The 26354-nt window shown below is 46.7% G+C and overlaps 1 protein-coding gene across 2 annotated transcripts in view; it reads right to left on the reverse strand.

Annotated features, from left to right (window-relative positions):
* The window catches only part of m1ap (meiosis 1 associated protein), a 108083-nt gene that overhangs the window by 40049 nt on the left and 41680 nt on the right, over positions 1-26354 (reverse strand). For both annotated transcript variants that reach the window (XM_085975898.1, XM_085975891.1), the window contains exons 5-6: positions 21770-21926; positions 13953-14094 (exon numbers count right to left, since the gene is read on the reverse strand). In XM_085975898.1, the coding sequence (XP_085832024.1) occupies positions 13953-14094; positions 21770-21926 (299 nt within the window). The remainder of the gene's footprint in view (positions 1-13952; positions 14095-21769; positions 21927-26354) is intronic.

The raw sequence follows: 26354 nt of genomic DNA on the forward strand, positions 1-26354 counted from the left end.
CCCAATTTTGGCACAAGTCCCCAGATGTTGGTGAGGAGGACTTTGCAGGGTCGACTGGGCTGGGTGTGCCATTGCCATGTCTGTAGCCGGTGCCAAGGTCGATGCCGGGTGGTCCGTCCGGTTTCATTCTTATTATTGTGTTTTGTAACAACTGAGTGGCTTGCTAGACCATTTCAGAGGGCAGTTAAGAGTCAACCACATTGCTGTGGGTCTGGAGTCACATATAGGCCAGACCAGGTAAGGATGGCAGATTTCCTTCCCTAAAGGACATTAGTGAACCAGATGGGTTTTTACGACAATCCGATAGTTTCATGGTTACCATTTTAGTAATGATTCCAGATTTATTTAATTAACTGAATTTAAATTCTCCAGCTGCCGTGGTGGGATTTGAACTCACGTCTCTGGATCATTAGTCTAGGCCTCTGGATTACTAGCCCAGTGACATTACCACTACCCTACCGTTCCATAGAATCAGAGAAATTTACGGCACAGAAGGAGGGCATTCGACTCATCTTGTCAGTACCGGGATATACAGGTAGACTATCCTTTATCCGAAAACCTCGGGACCAGCCGTGTTTCGGTTTTAGGAAAATTTCGGATTTCGGAAGGTGCGCGAAAACACTTCGGTTTTCAGAGGTAATTCGGTTTTCGGGAGTGCGGATAAAGGATACACTATCCCTTATCCGAAAGGGTGGGATAAATAACGACTATAAATACTGTAGTTACAGGGATAAATACTGTAGTACAGTTTATTTGTAAGGAAAACATTCAGTAAAACTTCAAACATGTACAGGTACAAACTAAGCTAAATACCTGTACATAAACATGCAATAAAGGTACATTACATCTGGCTTGAGGATCTTGGAGAAGAGGGTACATCAGTGTTGGCATCATTGTCATCAGGTTGGAGTTGGACATCTGAAGATGGGCCAGGAACAGGATTCTCAAGTGATGAAGCATGACTACGACAGACGGCCTTTTTAAAGACTTCTTCCAGTGTCATCTGTCTCATTAACATTGGTTTCTGTCTAAGCAGTCTCTCTTTAATTGAGTAAACTTGCATAATCTCTTGCTCACTGATAAATGCACGTTTTTCAAGGCCAGCATGGTATATTCTAGCTTGCTTCATGACCATCAAACCAGTCAGTGGCACACGTTCACCTCTGCGTTGTCGAATCCACTCAATCAGCACACGGTCAAGATCTTCATTTTTTGCCCTATGCAATGTTTTCCTAATTTTCATTAGTTTATGGTCATCACTGTCAGTGTAAAATTTCAACAACTTGTCTTTCTGTTTCTTTAAGTCATATACGGTGGTACTTCCCACACCATATTCTTCAGTAAGATGTCGCACAGACACACCACGATCAAGCTTCTGCAATAACTCCACTTTCTGCGATATCGATAATGAGTGCTGCTTCCTTCTCTGTTTCTCACCGTTACCCATTGGGGTATCTGCAGCTCTTTTTAGCATTTTCACAAATTGTTAAAAGCCAGCAAATATCTAAGAGAGCAGCAAATATCTAAGAGAGCTGCAAATATCTAAGAGAGCTGCAAATATCTAAGAGAGCAGCAAATATCTAAGAGAGCAGCAAATATCTAAGAGAGCAGCAAATAGCAGCAAATATCTAAGAGAGCAGCAAATATCACATAGAGCAGCATAACACCTGCATGGGTCAAGCATCGGCAGCGTCGGGTCATGCTTTGCGCCACTTTCGGCTTTCAGAGGTTTTCTGGTTTCGGATGTGCGGATAAAGGCTGGTACACTATCTCTTATCCGAAATGGGGTGGGGGTCGGCGGGGGTGGGGTACGGCGGGGGGGTCGGGGGTCGGTGGGGTCGGGTTCGGCCGGGGGTGGGGGTCGGCGGGGGTCGTGGTCGTGCGCATTTCGGTTTTCAGAAGTCATGCTTTGCTCCACTTTCGGCTTTCAGAGGTTTTCTGGTTTCGGATGTGCGGATAAAGGCTGGTACACTTACGCTGAGCGATTTCGGTTTTCAGAAGTGCGGAAAAATGCTACACTATCCCTTATCCGGCTAGGCCTGTAAGTCGTGCGCCACTCTGGTCATGTCGTGCGCACGACTTACGCTGACCGAAAAAACCTTCGGTTTTTAGAGGGTTTCGGTTTTCGGAAGTCCGGATAAAGGGTAGTCTACCTGTATCTATGAACAAATATCTATCACTGTTCAGTGTGAAATTTTGCAGTCATTCTCCTTCACCAAAAGTTTGCAATTCTGTCATGTATTTATCAGACCAAGGTTGGAAAGAGCGAGGGGGTGCGGGGAGACAAAATAACAAAGTAAGCAGGAAGTATTGATTAGATGATGCCAAGTCTGGGTTTTACAAGTCTGTAGATTGTAGAGGACAAGAAAACTGATGGATGGAAGGGGTTCCATAATTTCCATCTCCTGGGAAAGAATGAGTTAGCGTAGGAGATGATACCCGCGCTGACTTTTCCACTACAATTATTGCAGCAGTAATTTCACACACTCATACCCCTGCTACCTTTATCAAAATGCTGCAGTAGATGGTATCTGTCACACGAGGGCCTCAGTAAGCTGTGGATATAATAAAAATTCCATCTAGTGGTAGAAGAGGTCACTGTTGCATTTCAATTTACTCCATAGATCAGAGGTTAATTTCTCCACTTCTGGAGTTATTGGGGTAGATCTAGAATTTGTGCAAGGGCAGAGTGGGAGTGGGAATTAAAGTGGCCATCTCACTCCCAATCTTACCTCTCACACACAGAATCACAGAATCACAGAATCCCCACAGTGCAGATAGAGGCCATTTCGGCCCATCGAGCCTGCACCGACACATATCCCACCCTATCCCCGTAACCCCACGTATCCAATCCCCTAACACTAAGGGGCAATTTATCATAGCCAAATCAACCTAACCCGCACATCTTTGGGCTGTGGGAGGAAACCGGAGCACCCGGAGAAAACCCACGCAGACACAGGGAGAATGTGCAAACTCCACACAGACAGTCGCCCGAGGCCAGATTTGAACCCGGGTCCCTGGCGCTGTGAGGCAACAGTGCTAACCACTATGCCACCATGCCTGGTGACCTCTCTGTCCTAGGTCTCCTGCACGGTCCCAATGAAGCTCAAAGAACAGCACCTCATCTTTCAAATTAGGCATTTTATAGCCTTCCGGCCTCAACATTATAGAATCATGGAAATTTACGGCATAGAAGGAGGCCATTTGGCCCATCGTGTCTGCACCGGTAAAAAAAATATCTATCCAGCCTAATCCTACTTTCCAGCTCTTGGTCCGTAGCCCTGTAGGTTACGGCACTTCAAGTGCATATCCAAGTACTTTTTAAATGTGATGAGGGTTTCTGCCTCTCCCACCCTTTCAGGCAGTGAGTTCCAGACTCCCACCACCCTCCGGGTGAAAGAAGTTCTCCTCAACTCCCCTCTAATCCTTTTACCAATTACTTTAAATCTATGACCCCTGGGTATTGACCTCTCTGCTAAGGGAAATAGGTCCTTCCTCTGCACTCTATCTAGGCCCCTCATAATTTTATACACCTCAATTAAGTCTCCCCTCAGCCTCCTCTATTCCAAAGAAAACAACCACAGCCTATCCAATCTTTCCTCATAGCTAAAGTTCTCTAGTACTGGCAACATTGAGTTCAACATCTTCAGATCATAACCACTGCTCCCATTTTCTCGGACAACAGGCAATGGTTCTGCTGTAACCATTTACACCTCCTCTGGACCCAACTTTTGTGTCTTTACTTGTCCCAATCCCATCCCCTTTTGACGTGCACCATGCACTTGCTGACTTTTCATCAGAACTGGAAGAAGTTAAAAACTGTTAAATCTTTAACTTCTTCCAGTTCTGATGAAAGGTTATCGACCTGAAACGTTAACTCTGTTTCGGGAAAAAATTGAGTCGCGCCCCCTCTGGGGCACTAACTTCGCCGGGGCGCTACTTTTAGTGCCCCAAAAAAATTAGCACCCCGCAGCCGAAATTGAGTGGTAGCGCCCCAAGAGGGAAGCAGGGAGCTACTGGAAGCACCCCGCCTCCCTCTAGGGGCGCTGCGAGGGAATATCGCGGCACGTCGCACCGCGGTATTGCAGGCCTTCCTCCCCTTCTTAAAGGGGCGGGGCCTTGCGCAGCACGACCCAGGGCCCAGCTGGACCACCGGGGATCGGACTGCTGGCAAAAGAGCCCGGCACTCAAGAGAAGTGCTGGGCTCATGGAGCGCAGCCAACATTCCGTGGGGGTGGGGTGCTCAGGAGGCCAGGGACGGCAGCGGAGGCAGGTGCAGGCAGGCGGCCAGCAACAAAAATGGCTGCCCGGCACCTCGCCTTTAAATAGCGCCGCCCTGGCCGCAGGTAGGCCCCCCTGACCCCGTTGGACGTCATGTCCGGCGGTAAGTCTGGGGGCGCTACCGAAGATCGCGAGCGGGGCGCTGTGCATGGCGATGATGTCATCGCCGGCGGCGCAGTGCCGCGGGGCGTTAACGTTTACCACAGCCTCTAACCTCCCACTGAATTTCGCGGGAGGCGTTGACGGCACCGTGCCCGGGCGCTAGTTGATTTGTGCCCCGTTAGCGCCCTCTTAGGGTGCTAATGGGAGGCGCAAAGCAACCAAATTTTTCCCCCTTTCTCTCTCCACAGATGCTGCCCGACCTGCTGAGTGTTTCCAGCATTTCCTGCTTTTATTTTAGATTCCCAGCAGCCCCAGTATTTTGCTTTTGTTCAAATAATTAGCAGGAATTGGCACAACTCAGACACGGTTCTAAACCTTTACTGGGTGATAATTTAATCCCTGTGCCACTCAGGCTAGCAACAAAAATAAATGAATAAATCAGCACAGAGTAGGTGCCATAACAGTCCAATAATTGTGATAAAGGCAGCTGTGGTCGCTGAAACAGTGTGCAAAGCAGAGGAACAGGAGAGATACGTGTACAAGGACCGTGATGTATCCATGCTTGTAGATGAAGTGGTGGCTCATAAGCGACAAGTAATTCGGGTAGGCGGATTACAAAGAACTAAAGCTCGACTTCATGTGTGGGAGGAGGTGACAAAGTGTGTTAATGTTGTGTCTGAGACCAGGAGAAACACCAAAGAGTTGCAAAAAATACATTTGGTGACATCAAATAAGCCACAAAGGGAAGTGATTGCAATGGAATCTGAGCTCTGCACTGTACAGCATCATATTTTGTTCAGTCAATTGGTTTAGAAGAGTCCCATTGCTATAGACAGCTCACCATCACCTTCTCAAAGGCAGCTAGGGATGGGCAATAAATGCTGGCCTTACCAACGACGCCCACATCTCGTGAATGAATAAATACTTACTGCTGTTACATTTATAAAGGATATTGCCATATATCCCTATTGCCTTTATGTGGGGGTATCATAGGATGTTGTCATACATCCTTTACCTCTAATACAAGTTCGAAGACTAGGAAAAATCAAAACATCTGGCTAGTACTCTTTATTAAATCAAGTCAATGAGGTAATAAAACAACCCCTTACAGTGCATATGAGCTATAGGTACCAATTATAACATACCAGAGACTCCATCAGGATTGAAGTTCCCCAGGAGCTCCAGTGTGTTGTATCTTTTACAGGTTTAATTACATAGGACAAATGTGGGTCCCATATGTCATCACGTTCTGTGTGTATACTGTTGACTCGTAAGCTCATTTACTGATAAGGGTAGCTGGCTGCTACCATTTGTTGTGCATGCCTTTGAGGCCTTGGGTTGTGTTGTGTATGTAATATGTGTGCTACTTTGAACCTATGGACAGGACTGCACTACTTGTTGGGCGTAGTGATACGCAGTACCACTCCTGGCCATAGGGGTATAAATAGTACTGTGGGTACTGATCTCCCCTCAGTTCCCGCCTGTGGGCATGAAGTAAAGACCTATGTATAGTCCCTACCTCCAACCAGTAAAGACCTGTTTGAGTTATACGTTTAAGTCTTTGTGTTAATTGTTCAATACAATACACATACTTAACACTGGCGACGAGTCAGGTTCTTACCCTGCGGCAGTTGAAGAGAGGTTTCAAACATCACCACCCCACTAGAAGCGACAGGCTTTAGGACTCTGAAGCCTCCATCAGCGACTGAGCACTGGAGTGCAGCAAACATCCTGACAGCTTCCAGCGACTGACAGAAGTCTTTCTGCAGTTTCCTTGTTCAACCTAGGTGGTGGGGTAAGCCGTGCAGTGTTGGCTGCAAAGACAGGGCTGGGGAAGTTGGAGAAGATAAGGGCGATCGCAATCCCTGATAAGAGCCGCGGTGAAACGCGCGAGCGGGTAAGCCAGAGCCCGGGAGGGAGCGAGCAAGCAAGAGCCGCGCGAGCGGGTGAGCCAGAGGCCGGGAGCCGCTTCAAGTGCGAGGCGCAGCGCGGGCCAGCGATCGGAACCAAAGATAAGGGCCGCACTCGGGGGCTGAAGGGAGACGGCGTCGGGGGACGGGTGAAGACCGCCAAGCGCGGGAAAACCGCCATTTTGTGGGCGGAGGACGACGGCAAGAGCGGGAAGCCGCCATCTTTGATAACAAGTAAACAAAATAAAATCTGAGAAATTGCAAATCTACAATGCCTAAACACGGGAATATTAGCACCTTTGATAGTGACCTCGAAGATTGGGCCATATATGTTGAAAGAGTAAAAAATTATTGTAAGGCCAATAAAATTCATGACCAAGATAAAGCTTTAACATTATTAAATTTAATGGGTGCGAAGACATACGGGCAATTGAAACACCTGTTATCACCAGATGAACCGGCGGATAAGACGTTCGATGAGATTGTTACTGTCCTGAAAGATCATCTAAACCCCACGCCGCTGATGCTAGCGGAACGATTTAAATTTTATGACAGAAGGCAGCTACAGCATGAAAGCAATGCTGATTATTTGCTGGAATTGCGTAAATTAGCGAAATATTGCCAGTTTGGAACGGGACTGACAGAGGCACTTCGAGACAAATTTGTGTGTGGTTTATTTAAACAGGATACACAAAAGCGACTGCTCGAGGAGAATGAGCTGACGCTTGAGAAGGCGGTCACTATGGCAGCAGCACACGAAGCCGCAGCGAGAGGCACGGCAGTAATGCAGCTACGGTCACCGGAGCTCAGTGCACACAAATTGGGTGTGAGTTCTGGCAAATGTTATCGTTGTGGAAAGACAACGCATGATCAGAACCAGTGTTGGTTTAAAAACCAAGAATGTAGAACTTGTGGTAGGCTTGGACATATAGCTAGAGTATGCAGGTCAGGGAAGAAGACCAGCAACAAGAAGTCACCGCAAGGAAAATACGCAAAGGTACACAAGGTGACCGAACAGGAGTCCGATTCAGACGCTAGCAGTAATGAACTGGCTAGCTTAAGCTGTAATGAACTGGCTAGCTTAAGAGTACTCAACGCTGGTAAGGGTGCAGACCTCCAGACAATTTGGGTCACTCTTCAGATAGAAGGAGTCCAAGTAAAACTGGAATTGGACACTGGATCGGCATTGACGGTCATAAATAAGAAAGATTACGGAAAGTTATTCCAACATATTCCCCTACAGGATACGGGGATTATATTGAAAACATACACGGGGCAAAGAGTGTACCCCATCGGGAAAATAGAGGTTGCAGTGGTCCACAAGGGCGAAGACAGTCAAATAATGGACTTATATGTGATATCTGAAGGAGGTTCTCCACTACTAGGACGGGAGTGGATTAGGAAAATGAATATGGACTGGCATTTCCTACAAACAATAACGAGTGAGAACTCGGTGAAGATAGTCGGCCCAGACTCTGGAACAGATGATGGTAAGCCCAACTCAGGTGCAAAAGACAAAGTTTCAGCACAGAATTCCACTGAGCAACAACAACATAGTTTAACTGTGGATTCTGAGTCTGGCAAGTCTACTGATGTGCCCATTTCTGAGGGACACCGGGCTCGAACTCAACTCCATTTCAAACTACAACAGCAATTAGAACAAATGCTTCACCGTTGTGAGCAAGAGTTGAATGCAACGAAAGAGTTCTTTGATATAGAGTTGGAGAATCTGGAAAGACAACAGAAGCAGCTGATGGAGAAAATGGAGCAGGAGCACACAAAACGTCTGATGTCAGAGGAGTTAACGGTCAGCCAACTCCTGCATATGCTGAAGGACAGGACTCTGAAATGGGAAAAACTTGAACACGAACTTCAATATTCAAACGAAAGGGGTTCGGAGCTCTCAAAGGTTATTGGAAGAGCTGAGGTGGCAACACAGACTGAGATGACTGCAACAGAGCAGCCCTTGGATGCCAAAAGTACGCTGACTCACGTCAACGTAGAACAACAGACCGCTGAAACAGCTGCTCCGGTAGAGGGATTGAATAGTCCGATCAATCAATCTCCAAAAGAAGTTGAAGTAGTAAAATCTCAAATGAGGTCATTAGTAAACGACTTGCTGAAAGCCCAGAAAAAGCTGGATGAAGAGGTACGCATGAAGAAGTCTCTTCAGGAAAGATGTCTGGACTTGGAACAAAAGCTGGCTAACGCCCAGCTGGGTATGGAGGAAATAGAAGACCCTCTCGCTGGCCTAGATCAGGATGACACCGAATATTACTATGTCCTGTCCTGCCCAACTTGTAACTTCGACTCCCACCATACAGAAATCATGGAGGAGCACCGAAAGTCTACGGAACATCGGGAGAAGGTGGCTCTACTACGGAAAAAGGAGGGAGAGAAGGAGGAACTGCGCATGCAGCTGGCAGCTGACAGTGGAGCCCAGAGAGTCTCCAAGAAGCAGAAAAGGAAAAGTCGAAACAGAAGATGACCCATCTGAACCATTATTACCTCTACCAGATCACACACGTGGTCCCTCCGAACGGAGCCAATTCAGTTCGGAAGTTCAAACTGTTAAATCCATGGAAGGACTATTGAATGAGTCACTCCAGCAACGTGAACCGACTCCACCACAGAGATTGAATCTGTGAACTGTTTTCCGCAGAGACTGAATCTGTGATCTGTTTTGACATGAAGTTATCTATGTATCTATGTTATTCTGTTATGTAAACCTGAAGTTATATATGTATATATGTTATTACGTTATGTTAAATGGGGAGATGACTGTAAAGCTAGGAAGGGAGGAATGTTGTGTATGTAATATGTGTGCTACTTTGAACCTATGGACAGGACTGCACTACTTGTTGGGCGTAGTGATACGCAGTACCACTCCTGGCCATAGGGGTATAAATAGTACTGTGGGTACTGATCTCCCCTCAGTTCCCGCCTGTGGGCATGAAGTAAAGACCTATGTATAGTCCCTACCTCCAACCAGTAAAGACCTGTTTGAGTTATACGTTTAAGTCTTTGTGTTAATTGTTCAATACAATACACATACTTAACAGGTTGTTTATTACACGCTGGACATTTCACACAAGAGTGCTCATTAGTTCTCTGTAGAATTGAAGTCTTATCTCTTCCATTCATAGCACAACCCCTATTCATACCAAGCTCGAGGAACAGCACCTCATCTTCCAATTAGGCACTTTACAGCCTTCTGGACTCAATATCGAGTTCAACAATTTCAGATCATAACCTCAGCCCCTATCATATTTTTATATATTTTTTTATCCACACTTTTGGTTTGTGCCTTTTCCTTTTTTTTTCTCTCCCACATGGCAGCTGTCTCTCATTCTGCCAGCGCATTTCACACTTCATCTAGAGCCATCCTTTGTTTCTTAACCTGTCCTATTACCATCTCGTCTCGCCTTGAATATCTCTTAATGTCTCTTCACCTCTCACAGACCTTCCCCTTTGTTCTTTCATCCCCTCCCCCCATTTCCCAGCCCCCAAACTGGCCTTTTAATGTTTCATTTCCTGCCTTTTTCTCAGTTCTGACGAAGGGTCTTCGACCTGAAACGTTAACTCTGTTTCTCTCTCCACGGATGTTGCCTGGTCTGCTGAGTTTTTCCAGCGTTTCCTGTTGTTATTTCGGATTTCCAGCATCCGCAGTATTTTGCTACCCTATTCATACCAGATTACTCCCTGGCGTCTCATTGACGAATTTAAAAAAGAGAGAAAAAGAAAGACGTGTTTATATCGCACCTTTCACAACCTCAGGACGTCTGAAAGCGCTTCACACCTGATGAAGTCTTCTTCTTTCATATGGTAGTAGCAAAGCAAATCAAATGTCAATATCTAAGTCAGATATCCAGGCCCAAGCTTCCGGTGTAACAGCGTGGACATCCTGTAGGCTGCCTGTGAATTTCCTCTGAGGGCAGTGCTCAATGATGTGCTCCAAGGTCTGATTAGCAGCTCCACAGTCGCGTGATGGGGATTCTTTAATCTTCCATCTATGGAGAAGGTGGCAGCATCTACCATGACTGGTTTTGAGGATGGTTTATGGTTGTTCACTATTTGCAAGGAAGGTTTGATCCTTCAGGTTGTACTGTGGGGTCCTCTATAAGGAATCCATTCCGTATGTCATAGTTCTTCTAAGCATTTTGCCATCGGTCATCAAGGCTGAGGGGAGATCTCTGAAGGGCTTCAGCGACGGTCCAAAATGGCCTTCCAGATTTGACATGGATTGGTGGTAGGCTGTGCAAGTCGGCCTGGATCAGCATGTCTTTGCTGGTGTGGAGGTTGTATTCTCTGGAGACTGCATATTCGCGGTGTGGTACGATAGTTGCCAATGAAGTACTTTTGATGTGTAGGTACTGTTGTAATGTAGGAAATGGAGTTTCCGCTTTGGGCACAATCAACGAAATGGGCACAAATTGCGCCCGTTTTGAAAAGTGTTTTTTTCTCCTTGAAATGTAGTTTCCGCTCAAAATCATTTGCATATTAGTAAACACAAAATCTGCCACGAACCAGTGCAATCGAGCAGCGATTTTAAAACGTAATTTAAAAGAAAAATTCGCTTTACAAAATAAAGCAAATATATTTAAGAGCAAATATATTTAAAAACTAGGTGCAGTTTGATTAATACTGCTGAAAATGGGTTTAATCACAAACATTTTCAATCACAGTGTCAATCCACTACCTGTGAGTAATCCAATTTTAAATTACTGAATATGACTTTAAAAAAACCAGAACCATTTGCTAGTAATATTGGGATACCGTAGTCAGTTTCTTAGTAAATTTTAAAAAATATATATATTCAAAATCCTTTAAAACGTTCCTATTAGTGTACTTGCACCCAAAAGAACCAGCTAAACTTTTAGAGCCACCTAAAGGGCCCGTAAATGAACGCAATTAGTAGAAACTCCAAATGGTGATCAATTCACCCTGGGGGCGTGGCCAGTTTCGTGGGCAGGGCCTGCTTCTAGAGTGATGTTTCTAGACGCTCTAGATCGCGGAAGAGATCGCGGAAACTTGAGTTGTGCTGAACGTAATTTGAGCTTAAAATTCTGCGATCTTTTACGCTGGTTACACCAATTTCGGGTGAATTAAGCTGAAAAAACAGCGCAACTAAGCCACTGAATTTCTTATCTCTTCTCATGGATGATTAATGAAGTAATTTCTCTAATATTCCAGGCAAGACCTTGTATAGCCATTACAATTACTGCAGAATCAATCTTTAATATGTGGATATATATTTTATACTAACAGAAGGATGTGAAGGCACTTGAGAGGGTGCAGAGGAGATTTACCAGAATGGTTCCGGGGATGGGGGATCTTAGCTGCAAGGACAAGTTGGAGAAGCTGGATTTGTTTTCATTAGAGCAAAGGAGGTTGAGAGGTGATTTGATAGACGTGTTCAAGATTATGACGGGTTTGGATAGGCTAGACGGGGAAAAGCTGTTCCCACTAGTTGATGGTACATGGATTAGGGGACACAGATTTAAGGTTTTGGGCAAGAGATACAGAGGGGATGTGAGGAAAAACCTTTTTACGCAGCGAGTGGTGAGGACCTGGAACTCGCTGTCGATGGAAGTGGTGGAAGCGGAGACACTCAATGTTTTCAAGGGGAGACTGGATAGGCACTTGAGGGAAATAAACTTGCAGGGCTACGGGGATAGAGCGGAGGAATGGGACTGACTGGATTGCTCTACAGAGAGCCGGCACGGACTCGATGGACCAAATGGCCTCCTTCTGTGCCGTTATGATTCTATGACTCTTACTACAGCTACTCTACCTGGTGCACCTATACTTACAACTGCTGGCATATAAGGTAATCATTAATATAAAAAAAGTGAGTGAGGCTGTCATCTCAAAGCCTACAATATGGGGGTCTGCATTTGTGAATCAATGAGCTTTTCAATGAGGGCAATGTGGTTGATGTGGTGTATATGGACTTCCAAAAGACGTTTGATAAAGTGCCACATAATAGGCTTGCCAGCAAAGTTGAAGCCCATGGAATAAAAGGGACAGTGGCAGCATGGATACAAAATTGGCTAAGTGACAGGAAACAGAGAGTAGTGATGAACGGTTGTTTCTCAGACTGGAGGAAGGTATACAGTGGTGTTCCCCAGGGGTCGGTTCTAGGATCAGCTTTTCTTGATATATATTAATGACTTGGACTTGAGAGTACAGGGCACAATTTCAAAATCTGCAGATGACACAAAACTTGGAATTAGAGTGAACAATGAAGACGATAGTGATAGACGTCAAGAAGACATAGACAGGCTGGTGGAATGGGCGGACACGTGGCAGATGAAATTTAACACAGAAAAGTGCAAAGTGATACATTTTGGTAGGAAGAACGAGGAGATGCAATATAAACTAAAGGGTACAATCCTAAAGGGGGTGCATGAACAGAGAGACCTGGGGGTACATGTGCACAAATCGTTGAAGATGGCAGGGCAGGTTGAGAAAGAGGTTAAAAAAGCATATGGGATACTGGGCTTTATAAGTAGAGTCATAGAGTACAAAAGTAAGGAAGTTATGATGAACCTTTATAAAACATTGGCTTGGCCTTAACTGGAGTATTGTGTCCAATTCTGGGCACTGCACTTTAGGAAGGATGTGAAGGCCTTAGAGAGGGTGCAGAAAAGATTTACGAGAATGATTCCAGGGATGAGGGACTTCAGTTATGTGGATAAACTAGAGAAGCTGGGGTTATTCTCCTTAGAGAAGGTTGAGAGGAGATTTGATAGAGGTATTCAAAATCATGAGGGGTCTAGACAGAGTAGATGGAGAGAAACTGTTCCTATTGGCAGAAGGGTTGAGAACCAGAGGACACAGATTCAAGGTGATTGGCAAAAGAGCCAAAGGCGACCTGAGGAAAAACGTTTTAATGCAACGAGTGGTTATGGTCTGGAATGCACTGCCTGAAAGGGTGGTGCAAACAGAATCAAATGTGGCTTTCAAAGGAAAAAGATTTGCAGGGCTATGGGGAAAAGAAAGAAAGACTTGCATTTATATAGCGCCTTTCACAACCACCGGACGTCTCAAAGCACTTTACAGCCAATGAAGTATTTTTAAAGTGGAGTCACTGTTGTAATGTGCGAAACATGGCAGCCAATTAGCACACAGTAAGCTCCCACATACAGCAATGTGATAATGACCAGATAATCTGTTTTTTGTTATGTTGGTTGAGGGATAAATATTGTATTTGAAATAGTGCCATGGGATCTTTTATGTCCACCTGAGAGAGCAGACGGGACCTCGGTTTAACATCTCATCCGAAAGATGTCTCATCCGAAAGACGGCACCTCCGACAGTGCAGCGCTCCCTCAGCACTGGAGTAGGACTGTGAACCTATAACTTTCTGACTCAGAGGCGAGTGTGCTACCAACTGAGCCACAGCTGACACTAGCTGAAGTGCTCTTGCAGAGAGCCGGCACGGACTCAACGGGCCGAATGGCCTCCTTCTTTGCTGTAACCATTCTATGATTCTATGTTTGATGCTTTCCATTAGGTTTAGTGAAAACGGAGCCAAAAATGCAGCAGTGAAATTAGTCTCAGACCTTGTTACATTGCAGCTATAAAATGTTCTGCTCCTGCCCTTACTCTACATTTATAACCCATTTGGTAATGATTTTGTGCTCTTGTTCCTACCTTCAAAGTGTGACAGAGCGCATGAAAGTTTTGGTGGTTTGTCTCCAGTTCATCCCAATCCAGCTTCCAGCAGTTTGTGGGTCTGATGATAAGAGGGAGCCCATAGAATACAGATTCACAGACACCGTCAGATTTCAGAGCCCTATAAGGTAAGAATTTTAATAAGCATCTCGGTCTTGAATTTTGGCTGCACGGCATCCGGTTTTGAGGTGAAAAATGTATCCAATATGGTGTGCACATTTTCATTCCGTGCTAGGTATGTGCCGCACGTGATATTGGCTCGGGCAACCTGTAGTCACCCACCTGAAACAGCCATTAGGCCCATTGCCTATGAAGATCGGGGGGACGAACGCCTGTTTCAGGTCTGTTTTCGAAATTGGTTGCCGCATTATCGTAACATGTGCTGTACATGTTGCAGTTAGTTTTCTCAGGCACAGAGCAGCCAAACCACCAGGTCTTTAAAGGGATCCCACCAAAAAGGTAAGTACATACCTGAATGTGGAGCCAGAAGGAGTAGGAAAGCTCCCTTTTGCCTCCACATTAAAGCTGCGGTCCACTTCTAGCCACGCCCACGTTTAGAATATAAACTGAAGAATAGCCGCCACCAACAGAAAAAGCGGCAAAGCGCAACGGAAGAAAAGGAGACAGAAAAGACCACCCCACTCCAGAACACCGGAGGCAACAACACACCCCAGCTCCGGGACACCGGGAGCAGCGAAACGTCCAACGCACCCCAGCTCCCTTGGACTGTATGATGCTTAAATGAAAATGTACTTGAAATCTGTTTGTGTAAATAGAGTACTGCATTCATCTGTATTATGCTAGATGTAATAGGATTTGTAGATTGTATTGTAATGTATTTTAACAAGTATTGAAATGTGTAATGAAAATGTATTGCAATTTGTCTTTGTAAACGGAATGCCACGTTGTATTGTACCACATGAAATGTGATGTGGGCTGTATTGTAATGTATTTGAACAAATTTTTATGAATAAAGTATATTTTTGAAACAAAAAAAAATAAAATTCCATTACGTGGTTGGGTTTTTCTTGGGGTTTTTGGGTGGGGTGGGGGCAGTGCAGTTGCAGGCCATGAGATGGGGGACTGACTGAGGCGGTGAGTAGCTGAGGTTAGTGGTGGGGGTGGGGGGGCAGAGGTGGAGATGGGGGAGTGGCTGCGATGGTGACTGACTGAGGTTAAAGGTGGGGTTCGGTGGAGATGGGGGACTGACTGAGGTGATGAGTAGCTGAGGTTAGTGGTGGTGGGGGGGGTGGGGGGGGCAGAGGTGGAGATGGGGGACTGACTGAGGTGGTGAGTAGCCGAGGTTAGTGGTGGGGGGGCAGAGGTGGAGATGGGGGACTGACTGAGGTGGTGAGTAGCCGAGGTTAGTGGTGGGGGGGCAGAGGTGGAGATGGGGGACTGACTGAGGTGGTGAGTAGCCGAGGTTAGTGGTGGGGGGGCAGAGGTGGAGATAGGGGACTGACTGAGGTGATGAGTAGCCGAGGTTAGTGGTGGGGGGGCGGGGGGGGCAGAGGTGGAGATGGGGGAGCGTCTGCGATGGTGAGCGGCTGAGGTTAAACGTGGGGGTCAATGGAGATGGGGGACTGACTGAGGCAGTGAGTAGCCTTGGTTGGTGGGGGGTGGAGAAGGGGCGGGGGCCTGAGGTGGTGAACCGAGGTGACTGATGGACGGGAAGCAGCTGAGCCAACGAGTGGCTGAAGCGGATAATAGACAGGGGAAAGACCAAGGCGGGGAGAGCGACAGCCCGAGGTGGTGAGCAGGCTGGCAAAGGCTAAAGTATATTTCAGGTGGGGTTCAGGCTAGACTGCTGGTGTGGTTCAGAATCTATAAGTTTGGGGGAGTTGAGTGCTGTTATTCTATCTTCACTTTCCTCCTTCAAACATCTTCTTAAAACCTAGCTTTTCACCCAAGCCTCAGTCATCTTCTCTAACCTCCCTCCCCTTGGCGTTCCATTCCTTTTATGATTAATGTGAGATATTTTGTATGTGAAGGGACAATGGCAGGTTATTGTTGCCACCTGCATTAAAAAGCTGGTGCTTGTATTTTTGGGGTTTATATTTTCATATATATAAACAACAACTTGCATTTATATAGCACCTTTAACATATTAAAATGTCCCAAGGTGCTTCACAGGAGTATAATCAGTCAAAATGTGACATCGAGACACACAAAGAAAGACACATAAAGGAGTTCTGACGAACGGTCATTGACCTGAAACGTTAACTCTGTTTCTCTCTCCACAGATGCTGCCTGACCTGCTGAGTATTTCCAGCATTTTCTGTTTTTATTTCATATTTCCAGCATCCGCAGTATTTTGCTTTTGTAAAGAAATATTATGACAGGTCAAGCTTGGTCAAAGGTTTTAAGGAGTGGCTTAAAGGAAGAAAGGTAAAGAGGTGAAGAGGTTTAGGGAGGAAATTCCAGAGCGTAGGGCCTAGGCAGCTGAAGGCATGGCCACCCAATTGTGTAGCGAAGGAAATCAGGGATGCACAAGAGGCCAGAATTGGAGCAGTGCAGAGATCTCAGAGAGTTGTAGGGCCGGAGGAGGTTACAGAGATTGGAAGGGCACGAGGCCATGGACTAAACTATCTGTAATGTATGTACCTTTAAGAGAGGAACTATCTTTTGCAGCCCCTGTATACTGCAGTACCAGTAGTGACCACACCTGTATATAACACCGTGTAGTAATTTGTACAGTTAGTTCCAGCATACCCTCTGTTCAGTAAACACCTGTTATTACCATTCTCCTGCAGTCCGTGTGTTATTTATACACGGACACTACAGTGGCGACGAGCAGGTTCGAACTCACCTGCAGTACTGCATCACCTCACGGGGATCCATCCCTGAAAAGAAGCTTCTTGGAGGTCGAAGCCAGAGCAACAGGCGTCGACCGCGGGCAACCGCCCAGTGATCCATCAGAGTTCAGAGAATCGCAGGGGAGGCTGTGGAGAGCTGGGCTTGGTTCTCCAGTCAAGGTGTTCCAGCAAATCGGGCTGGTAGCAGGTAGTGTGCTGACCCTTCCCGGACTGCGGCGGGCTACAGCTCGATCGAGCGGCTCTGCAAGGGGGCCGAGCAGCGTCGTCGGGAAGAAAAAGAGAGAGAGAGGGTGGAGCGCACAGGGCGCGGCCGGTGCTCAAGAGCCGGGCAGCGTTAAAGAAAATAAAAAAGGGGGAAGGAAAAGAGACGCGCAGTGGACAGCGACGAAGAAGAATAAAACTAAGAAAATTAATTAACAAAAGAGACGCGCAGAAAGCCGCGAGGCGCCGCCATTTGCCACGAGGACCGCCGAGAGCGGCGTTGGCAGCAGCGCAAGGGAAGCGCGCAAAATCCACAGGGCGCCGCCATTACTATTTAGAACGCTAGGAGCAGCGTTGGCAGCAGCGGGGGGAAGAAGGAAAAGCGCGGGAGGCGCCATTTTAATCCATTGGGGAAGAAGGAAAAGCGCGGGAGGCACCATTTTAAACCACCCAAGATGCCGAAGAGTGGCAGCATCACTGCTTTCGACAACGAAATAGAAGATTGGACCACGTATGTGGAAAGAATTGAAGTGTACTGCAAGGCAAATGAGGCGGCCGATGAAAAGAAGGCGTCGGTATTATTGAATTTGATGGGCGCGAGAACGTACGGCCTATTGCAGAATTTAATTACCCCAGCTAAACCAATGGAGAAAAGCTTTGAAGAGATTGTCAATATCTTACAGGAACATCTAAACCCTACACCGCTGCTGATAGCAGAAAGATTTAAGTTCCATAAAAGAAACCAGCACAAAGACGAAAGTAATGCTGACTATCTTACGGAACTACGCAAGTTATCGAAACACTGCCAGTTCGGAGCAGGACCTTAAGGGATAAGTTTGTCTGAGGGCTCCAAAGTGAAGTAACCCAGAAACGACTACTTTCGGAAAAGGACCTTACGCTAGAAAAGGCTTTCAGCATTGCAGTATCCTACAAAGCAGCAGCACGGGGAGCTGCGGAAATACAACAGAAACTGCAAGAATATAGCACCAATGAAATGGCATATGGAGCAGAAAAGTGCTATCACTGCGGCAGAACAACCCATGACCAGAAGGATTGCTGGTTTAAGGACAAAGTATGCAGGCAATGTGGAAAAGTGGGACACATAGCACGAGTCTGCAGGTCGGGAAAGAAAACCAACACTAAAAGAACTACTAAGGAAAAGTACAAGAAAGTACAAAAGATGACGGACAGTAGTTCAGAAGATCAGAAGAGTGATAATGACTCCGGGAGCAGGAGACTAAGTTGTCTAAAGTTACACAACGTGATCGCAAAGGAGGATCACCGAACCATTTGGGTCACCCTCATGATAGCAGGGTCCCAAGTAAAGGTGGAATTGGACACAGGATCAGCCCTAACAGTCATGAATTGACGAGACTACGAGCGGCTATTCTCACACATACCCTTGAAGGACACGTCCATTGTCTTGAAGACATACACGGGGCAAAAAGTCTACCCCAGAGGAAAAATAAGGGTGCCCGTTAAATACAACGGCAAGGAAACACAGAAACTGTATCTATATATACTACAAGATGGAGGACCACCATTATTGGGATGTGAATGGATCCGAAAAATACAATTGGATTGGCATTCCATTCAGGCGCTAACTGTGGCTGACAAAAAGGATGACGACGTCACACCTGGACGACTGTCAAAAAATTCTAACTGACGCGAAAGAGGTGTTCCAGCAAGGACTTGGGACTCTAAAAGGCGTAACGGCAACAATAAAAATTGAAGATAACGCAAACCCAAAATTTTTTAAGGCCAGACCGGTACCGTATGCGATCCGCCCAGCCGTCGAAGCAGAGCTGAAGAGTCTGGAGCGTTCGGGTGTGCTTTCCAAGGTGGACTGGAGCGAGTGGGCCACACCCATCGTTCCTGTAATGAAGAAATCATTGAGCAGCATGCCTGGGGAGCTGAAGAAGGTTCGCATCTGTGGGGACTTTAAGGTAACTGTGAACCCAGTCCTTCACACAGTACAATATCCACTTCCGCGGATAGAAGATATTTCCGCCTCACTATCTGGAGGGAAACGCTTTACGAAGATTGATCTGGCCCAAGCGTATCTACAAATGGAGGTAGAAGAAGCATCTAGAAAATACCTCACGATAAACACTCACAAAGGCCTTTACCAGTACAACCGACTGGTATTCGGGGTAGCATCAGCTCCGGCTATTTGGCAGAGGGCGATGGAACAAGTCCTGCAAGGGATCCCGGGGACCCAGTGTTATTTGGACGACATCCTGATTACGGGCGAAAATGACAGTGAACACCTTGCCAACCTGGAGCAGGTGCTCACTAGATTACAAGAATATGGGCTACGAGCCAACCGCCCCAAATGCGAGTTTTTCAGGAAACAAATCTCGTATTGTGGCCACGTGATTGATGAAGAGGGGTTACACAAGTCCCCAGGCAAGATTGAGGCAGTAGTCAAGGCTCCAGCACTAGAAAATGTGTCGCAACTGAGGTCGTTTCTCGGGTTGGTGAACTACTACCATAAGTTCTTGCCAAATTTGTCTACAATTCTGCACCCACTGAACGCCCTGCTGCAAACTGGAGTAGCATGGAAATGGAGTGATGAGTGTAAGCGTGCCTTTCAGAAATGTAAATGCCTAATCACTTCAAAAGAAGTATTGGCCCACTACAATCCAACACTACCGATTCGGTTGGCATGTGATACGTCTCCCTACGGCATTGGAGCGGTGCTGTCGCACAAATTCCTTGATGGTTCAGAGAGGTCAATAGCCTTTGCGTCACGCTCATTAACCTCAGCTGAGCGTAACTACGCCCAGATTGACAGGGAGGCCCTCAGCCTGGTGTGGGGGGTGAAGAAGTTCAATCACTATCTGCACGGGCAGAAATTCACCTTACTGACTGATCACCAGCCTCTTGTCTCCATTTTTAACCCAAAGAAGGGCGTTCCGGTGATGACGGTGCAACGGCTGCAAAGATGGTCCCTTTTTCTAGGGGCACATCAATACGAAATAGAGTATAAGGGCACGAAACAGCATGGAAACGCTGATGGGCTGTCGCGCCTGCCGCTGCCTACGGTGGAGGAAGCACCTGCAGTGGACCCTGTTGAGATATTCCATTCGACCATAGTCGAATGTCTACCTGTTACAAACTCAAGTATAGAGAAGGAAACCCGAAATGACCCGACAGTCTCTCTGGTCTATGATTTGACGGTGAAGGGGTGGCCAGCACATGGCGACTCACTGTTGCCAGCATTCTCGCCAAGGAGAGAACAACTGTCAGTGTGCCGGGGGACCTTGATGTGTGGATCCCGAGTGGTAATTCCACCCAAGTTGAGAGATAGGGTGCTCAATGAGATTCATGAGGGTCATCTGGGAGGGGTGAAAATGAAAAGCCTAGCCAGGCAGGGCGTTTGTGTGGTGGCCGGGAATCGATAAAGAAATCGAGGAAATTACCAAGAGCTGCACAGGATGCCAGAAAGTCCAAAACGCTCCACCACAGGCCCCGCTACACCCATGGGAGTGGCCCTCATCTCCATGGCAACGGGTACACATTGATTTTGCTGGTCCATTTATGGACTCAATGTTTTTAATCGCCGTGGATGCACATTCGAAATGGCCAGAGGTCATCAAAATGTCCTCCACCACCACGGAGAAAACTATTGCAGTCCTATGGACCATCTTCGCCAGGAATGGCTTGCCAGAACAGATTTGCTCCGACAATGGACCACAGTTTGTGTCCGAGGATTTCCGGAGGTTTTTGAGGAATAATGGGGTAAAGCATTACACATCCGCCCCATATCATCCAGCCACAAATGGATTGGCTGAGAGGTTTGTTCAAACCTTTAAAAAAGCGATAAAGGCGATGTATAACGACAACATACCACTGCAACACAAGGTGGATCATTTCTTGTTTGCTTACCGGAATGCGACACATGCAGTCACCAACCAAGCTCCAGCCATGATGTTCTTTAACCGAAGGTTAAGATGTCGCCTGGATTTGCTCAAACCAAACATAAGACGAGATGTTGAGAATAAGCAATTCCAGCACATCAATGAGAAGCCAACCAGGAGCTTCAAGATAGGGCAACCAGTCTTGGCCCGCGACTACCGAACAGAAAAATGGCAGCTAGGAACGATATGCACACGGCAGGGATCACTAATGTACACAGTGGACATTGGAGAGAGCATCGTGAGACGCCATGCTGACCAGATTCTAGAGTCACAGGAACAAGTCAAACCCATGCCACGATCATACGCACCTGGTGATGAACCCGAAGTACAGATTGCGTCTACCTCAGAATCAGTGGTATTGGAAGCTGACGAACCAACCAATGACAATGAGCCAGAATCGACTCCACCGCAAGAACAGGATACTCGAGAAAGGCGCTATCCAGACAGGATCAGGAAGCCTCCTCAAAGACTGAATTTATAAATGATTACTTTCAGCTGATGTATATAGTACAAAGAAAATTGTAATTGTAATTAGTTATTATTTAATTGTTAAATGAATGTTATGTACTGTTTATCTAAAAGGGGAGGAATTGTAATGTATGTACCTTTAAGAGAGGAACTATCTTTTACAGTCCCTGTATACTGCAGTACCAGTAGTGACCACACCTGTATATAACACCGTGCAGTAATTTGTACAGTTAGTTCCAGCATACCCTCTGTTCAGTAAACACCTGTTATTACCATTCTCCTGCAGTCCGTGTGTTATTTATACGCGGACACTACACTATCTGAACACCTTGATGTGATACTGACTTTAGACTGGGCGTGCTATATTGGTCAAAAGAAGACTACCTACTTTACAACTTGGAGTTTCTGCTGCAGGGCTCCTGGGTTTGTCGCTTTGTTTGTGTTCTGGAAGTCTCTGAGGCTCTCTGTTTTCTCAACGAAGTCAGTCTGTCCAGGAAGGAGCGCAGGACTGATGAGTCTCTCCTGAACATCACATTTCAGGCAAGCTACATTTGAGAAACAAATAAATCATGTAGACCATGTTATTTTTACATGAACTACACTAGATCGTCCCTATAGTAATGATTGGTGAAGAGACACATTTTGGAAATAGAGAATACCATGTGGGGCCAGCTGTGATGCAGTTGTTAAAAGATCAGACTTTCTTCCAATGATTTTGACGTGTTCACAGCAAAAGGCAGTTTCCATAAACAAACCAAGCCTCCAAAGAACCAGATCTTGCAGAATACCCAAGATTAATATTACCTTCCTACTGTGATATCAGCGACCAGAAATCATGTGGCTGTCCACCATGTTTTCTTGTCTGAAAGGTGGAAAGCACCACACAATCAAACCAATCTGTGTAGGTTAAAATAGATAGTCAGATCTATTTAGAAATAAAATTATACAGAAGCAGTGAGACATAATGGCCTAGAAATTGGTCATGGTGTGGCGGAACCACCAGAGGATTACGGACAATTGTATATCATTCCTTTTACAGCAATGTAGTACAGCTGGGGGCTGCACCTTTAATGTATCTGTTAACTGTACTAGGGCTTCTTTCCTGTACTCCGCGTGATGACGTCATGCCGTCCGTCACGTGATCTCTCAACGGCGGGAAGAACGTGATGACGTCATAGCTTGGAACCTTCTAGCAGTAGAGCTCGGAACCTTCTAGCAGTTGAGCTCGGAACCTGCTAGCAGTTGAGCTCGGAACTTGCTAGCAGTTGAGCTCGGAACCTTCTGGTAGTTTCAGAGAGGCTTTCAAGCAGACCAGACCTATTTGCATTGTATCCTACAGTTTCCTGTACAGCTTTGTTTGTTCATTAAATTTTATTGTTTTTGATTTTCTGAGTCGATCTCAATTCTTCGGCTAGGAACCCCAGTTCCTACAATGGCCCATTTTCAGGCAGGAGGCCAAAGGCCAAACCAAAATTGGGCCTTGAATCTCATTTATATTATTTGGATGACCTGATTTACATTGCTTGCCTTGCCAGCAGCTGCTCTAAGGTTAAGTCCTGGCCGGGGGGTGGTGGGTGTTGTGGCAATGGGGGACGTGGCATTAGTGATTACTGTGGAGTAGGGAGTGAGCACTCCTGCTCCTCCTAGCTCTACTACAAGGTTTCTGTTTTAAAAAATGTGGGCCGTAATTTGTGACCCCTATGGGTGTGTACGAGGTGTGCACTTGCCCGTAGGAGTCGCGCAAGTTCCGGGTTTAGGCATGTGAAGCGCATGTGCGAAAACCCGGAACTTGCGATTTGTCAAGAATCTTCTCCATAGATCCTCTGGATCCCCGGGAAAAGGGCTTCCGCAGGTGGAGAGTGGCACTATTTGCCCAACTTCGGCCCGTGAAATGGCAAATTAATTAATTTTAAATATAAATTAAAAAAAAAACTTATTTCATGTGTTCGTGTATTTTTTAAGTGATCCCCATTCATACTTATGGGAGTTCCGTACATACAGTAAACAGTGCAGATGGATCAAGAAGTTACAAAGGGACATAGACAGCTTAAGTGAGTTGGCTAAACTATGGCAGATGAAGATCAATGTGGCCAAGTATGCGATGTTGGACCCAAGAAAGATAAATCAAAGTATTTTCTAAATGGTGAGAAAATAGGAACTGTAGAAGAACAAAGGGATTTAGGGGTCCAAGGATACAAATCATTAAAAGTCAATAGACAAGTACAAAAAGTCGAATGGAATGCTTGCCTTTATCTCAAGGGGCTGGATTACAAAGGGGAGGAAGATATGTTACAGCTGTACAAAGCTCTGGATAGACTCCATCTGAAGTACTGCATTCAATTCTGGCACCGCATCTCAGGAGGATATATTTGCCTTGGAGTGGGTTCAGTGCAGATTCACCAGAATGAGACTGGAGCTCAGAGGATTAGGTTATGAGGACAGGTTGCATAAACTTGGTTTGCATTCCCTTGCGATTATAAGATCGAAGGGTGATCTAATTGAGGTCTTTAAATGTTAAAAAGATTCGATAGGGTAGATTTTGGAGGATTTGCAGCAACAGATTAAAGAGCACCTACTGTCCCACGTCATCTGCAATTCATTCACCTACAGGCCTGCCAGAAGTTCCAGGGCTTCTTTCTTCTAGGGGATCAGTGGCTTGATGTTTGCTGGACCACCCCTCACATTGGGGTCGATTTTCCCGAAGCTGTCGGGAAGAAGGCGGGACTACAACTTTCGGGTTTTAGACCCGCCTACATCGACGTCCGACCAATCCGTGCAATTTTCCCTTGATTGACCCTGTCAATTAAAGGCCACCCAGCAACAGGTGACGTCACAGACTGCAATTTCATCTGTCAAGAGTTCTTGACAGATGAAATATCAGTGTTTCACAGCTGTTTGAAGCTGCCAAACACTGACAGTCTGAGTTCTAACATGAGTCCTTCTGCACAGACTCAGTTAGAACTCTCAGCAGCACTCAAAGCTGAAGGCTGTCACTTTTCACAGATCGCAGCCATTCAGCTTTAAGTGCCGGCTGAGTGATGTGCTCCCGAAGCCTACAGGAAGAAAGGCTGTTAAGGTAAGTACAGGTAAGTAAAAGTTCTTTACACACTTTATAGACACACCAAACACACTTACCTTTGCACTCATGCACCCATCACTCACCTGAACACCGACATCGTGACCCCTCCAACTCCTTCAACCCGACGGCCCGCCTGCTCTAATCTGGCGTGGTTTGGAGCCGTCGGGAATCCCACACGACACCCCTTAAAATAGGGATTAGACTAAAAACTGCCTGTTAACTACCTGTTAACAGGCAGTTAATTGGCACTAATCCCTTCCTGCCTGGGGTCGGTGGGTCCCAGAACGGGGCGGGTACCTGCCGCCTCTGAAACTTGCGTGGAGCGGGGTTTTGGGCGGAATGGTGTCGGGACCCCCGAATTCAGGATTTCCCCCCCCGAAACGCCTGAAACCCCGCCTGATGGCTCCAGGAAAATCGACCCCATATGTGCCTACTTCTCCTGAAAGGAGAGTGCAGGCTGTGTAAAGGACATGATTATAGCTGCATATGCAGTGATACCCATGAATAAACAGACAGAGCAGGCAAAGAACTGATGCTGCTTGCAAACTGTAAGTTATGCTTTCAAAGGGGAGCATGCAGGTAAGGTTGTGAGTAAAGGGCCCTGTATAGCAGTAGGATGGTATTGCTAAGGCAGTGAACTGGGGTAAGTACTGATGCCGCTTAAGAGAAGCCTGGAGTGCACTGTGGTTAAGTGGTGAGGTGACAACAGACATGGAAGTACAGAGACTTCTGGGAAGCTGCATGTGACTTCTCATGCCTTGCCCATCCTTGTTAGGATGTTGAACTTTTTTTCGGCATTTCACACCTGGGAGTGGCACTTCACAGAAATCACAGTCAGTCACCTCCCTTTACCAGCTGTTGTCAGCCACTGCTCTTGGATGCCTCCTGCTCCATACAGCCAATCCTTCCTTCTCACTGAGTACTGTAGTGTATGTACTTTGCAGAAGGAACTATATTCTGCAGCCCCTGTATACTGCAGTACCAGTAGTGACCACCCCTGAATATAAGCCTGTGTAGTAACTTTGCATAGTAGTTCCAGTTTTGTCTCCACTCAGTAAACACCTGTTGTAACCAACTCCTGCAGTCTGTGTCTCAATTACACACGGACACAATACTGGCGACGAGCAGATCCGAACTTACCTACAGTCTGCACCACGTCATGGGGATCCACCCCTGAAGCGAAGTTGTCAGAGGTCGAGGCCAGAAGGAAGAAAGAAAAAAAAACAAACAGAAGAAACGGGCGTCGGCCGTGGGCAACCGCCTCTGATTCATCGGATTTGAAGATTTGCAGGAGAGGCTGTCGAGAGCGGGGCTTGGTTATCCTGTCTATGGTGTTCCAGCTAATCGGGCTGGTGGCAGGTAGTACACTGATCCTTCCTGGGCTGCGGCGGGCTAGAGCTCGATCGGGTGGCTTTTCAACGGGGCCGAGCAGCGTTGTCGGGAAGAGGAGAGAGAGAGAGAGGGTGGAGCACACAGGGCGTGGCCGGTGCTACAAAGCCGGGCAGCGTACAGACCCGAGAAGAGGGAGGAAAGTGTCCCGTAGGGTTTGCTCTGACGACGGGAAAATAAAAGAAATTAGAAGCGCAGAAAGTCGCGAGGAGCTGCAGTTTGCCACGGGGACCGCGGAGAGCGGCGTTAGCAGCAGCGTGGGGGGGAACTGCGCGAAGATCATAGGGCGTCGCCATCAAGGCATAAAAACACCAGCAACAGCGCTAGCAGCAGCGGAGAAGACAGAAAGCGCGGGAGGCGCCATCTTAATCCAGCGGGGAAGAAGGCAAAGCGCGGGAGGCGCCATTTTGTTCAATCGGGGAAGAAGGCAAAGCACGGGAGGCGCCATCTTAGATTTCCAAGATGCCGAAGACTGGCAATATCACTGTCTTCGATAGTGCAATAG

This window comes from Somniosus microcephalus, chromosome 2 (genome assembly GCF_052327205.1).
Source record: "Somniosus microcephalus isolate GS21.2 chromosome 2, FLI_Smic_1.0, whole genome shotgun sequence".
NCBI classification, from domain to species: Eukaryota; Metazoa; Chordata; class Chondrichthyes; order Squaliformes; family Somniosidae; genus Somniosus; species Somniosus microcephalus.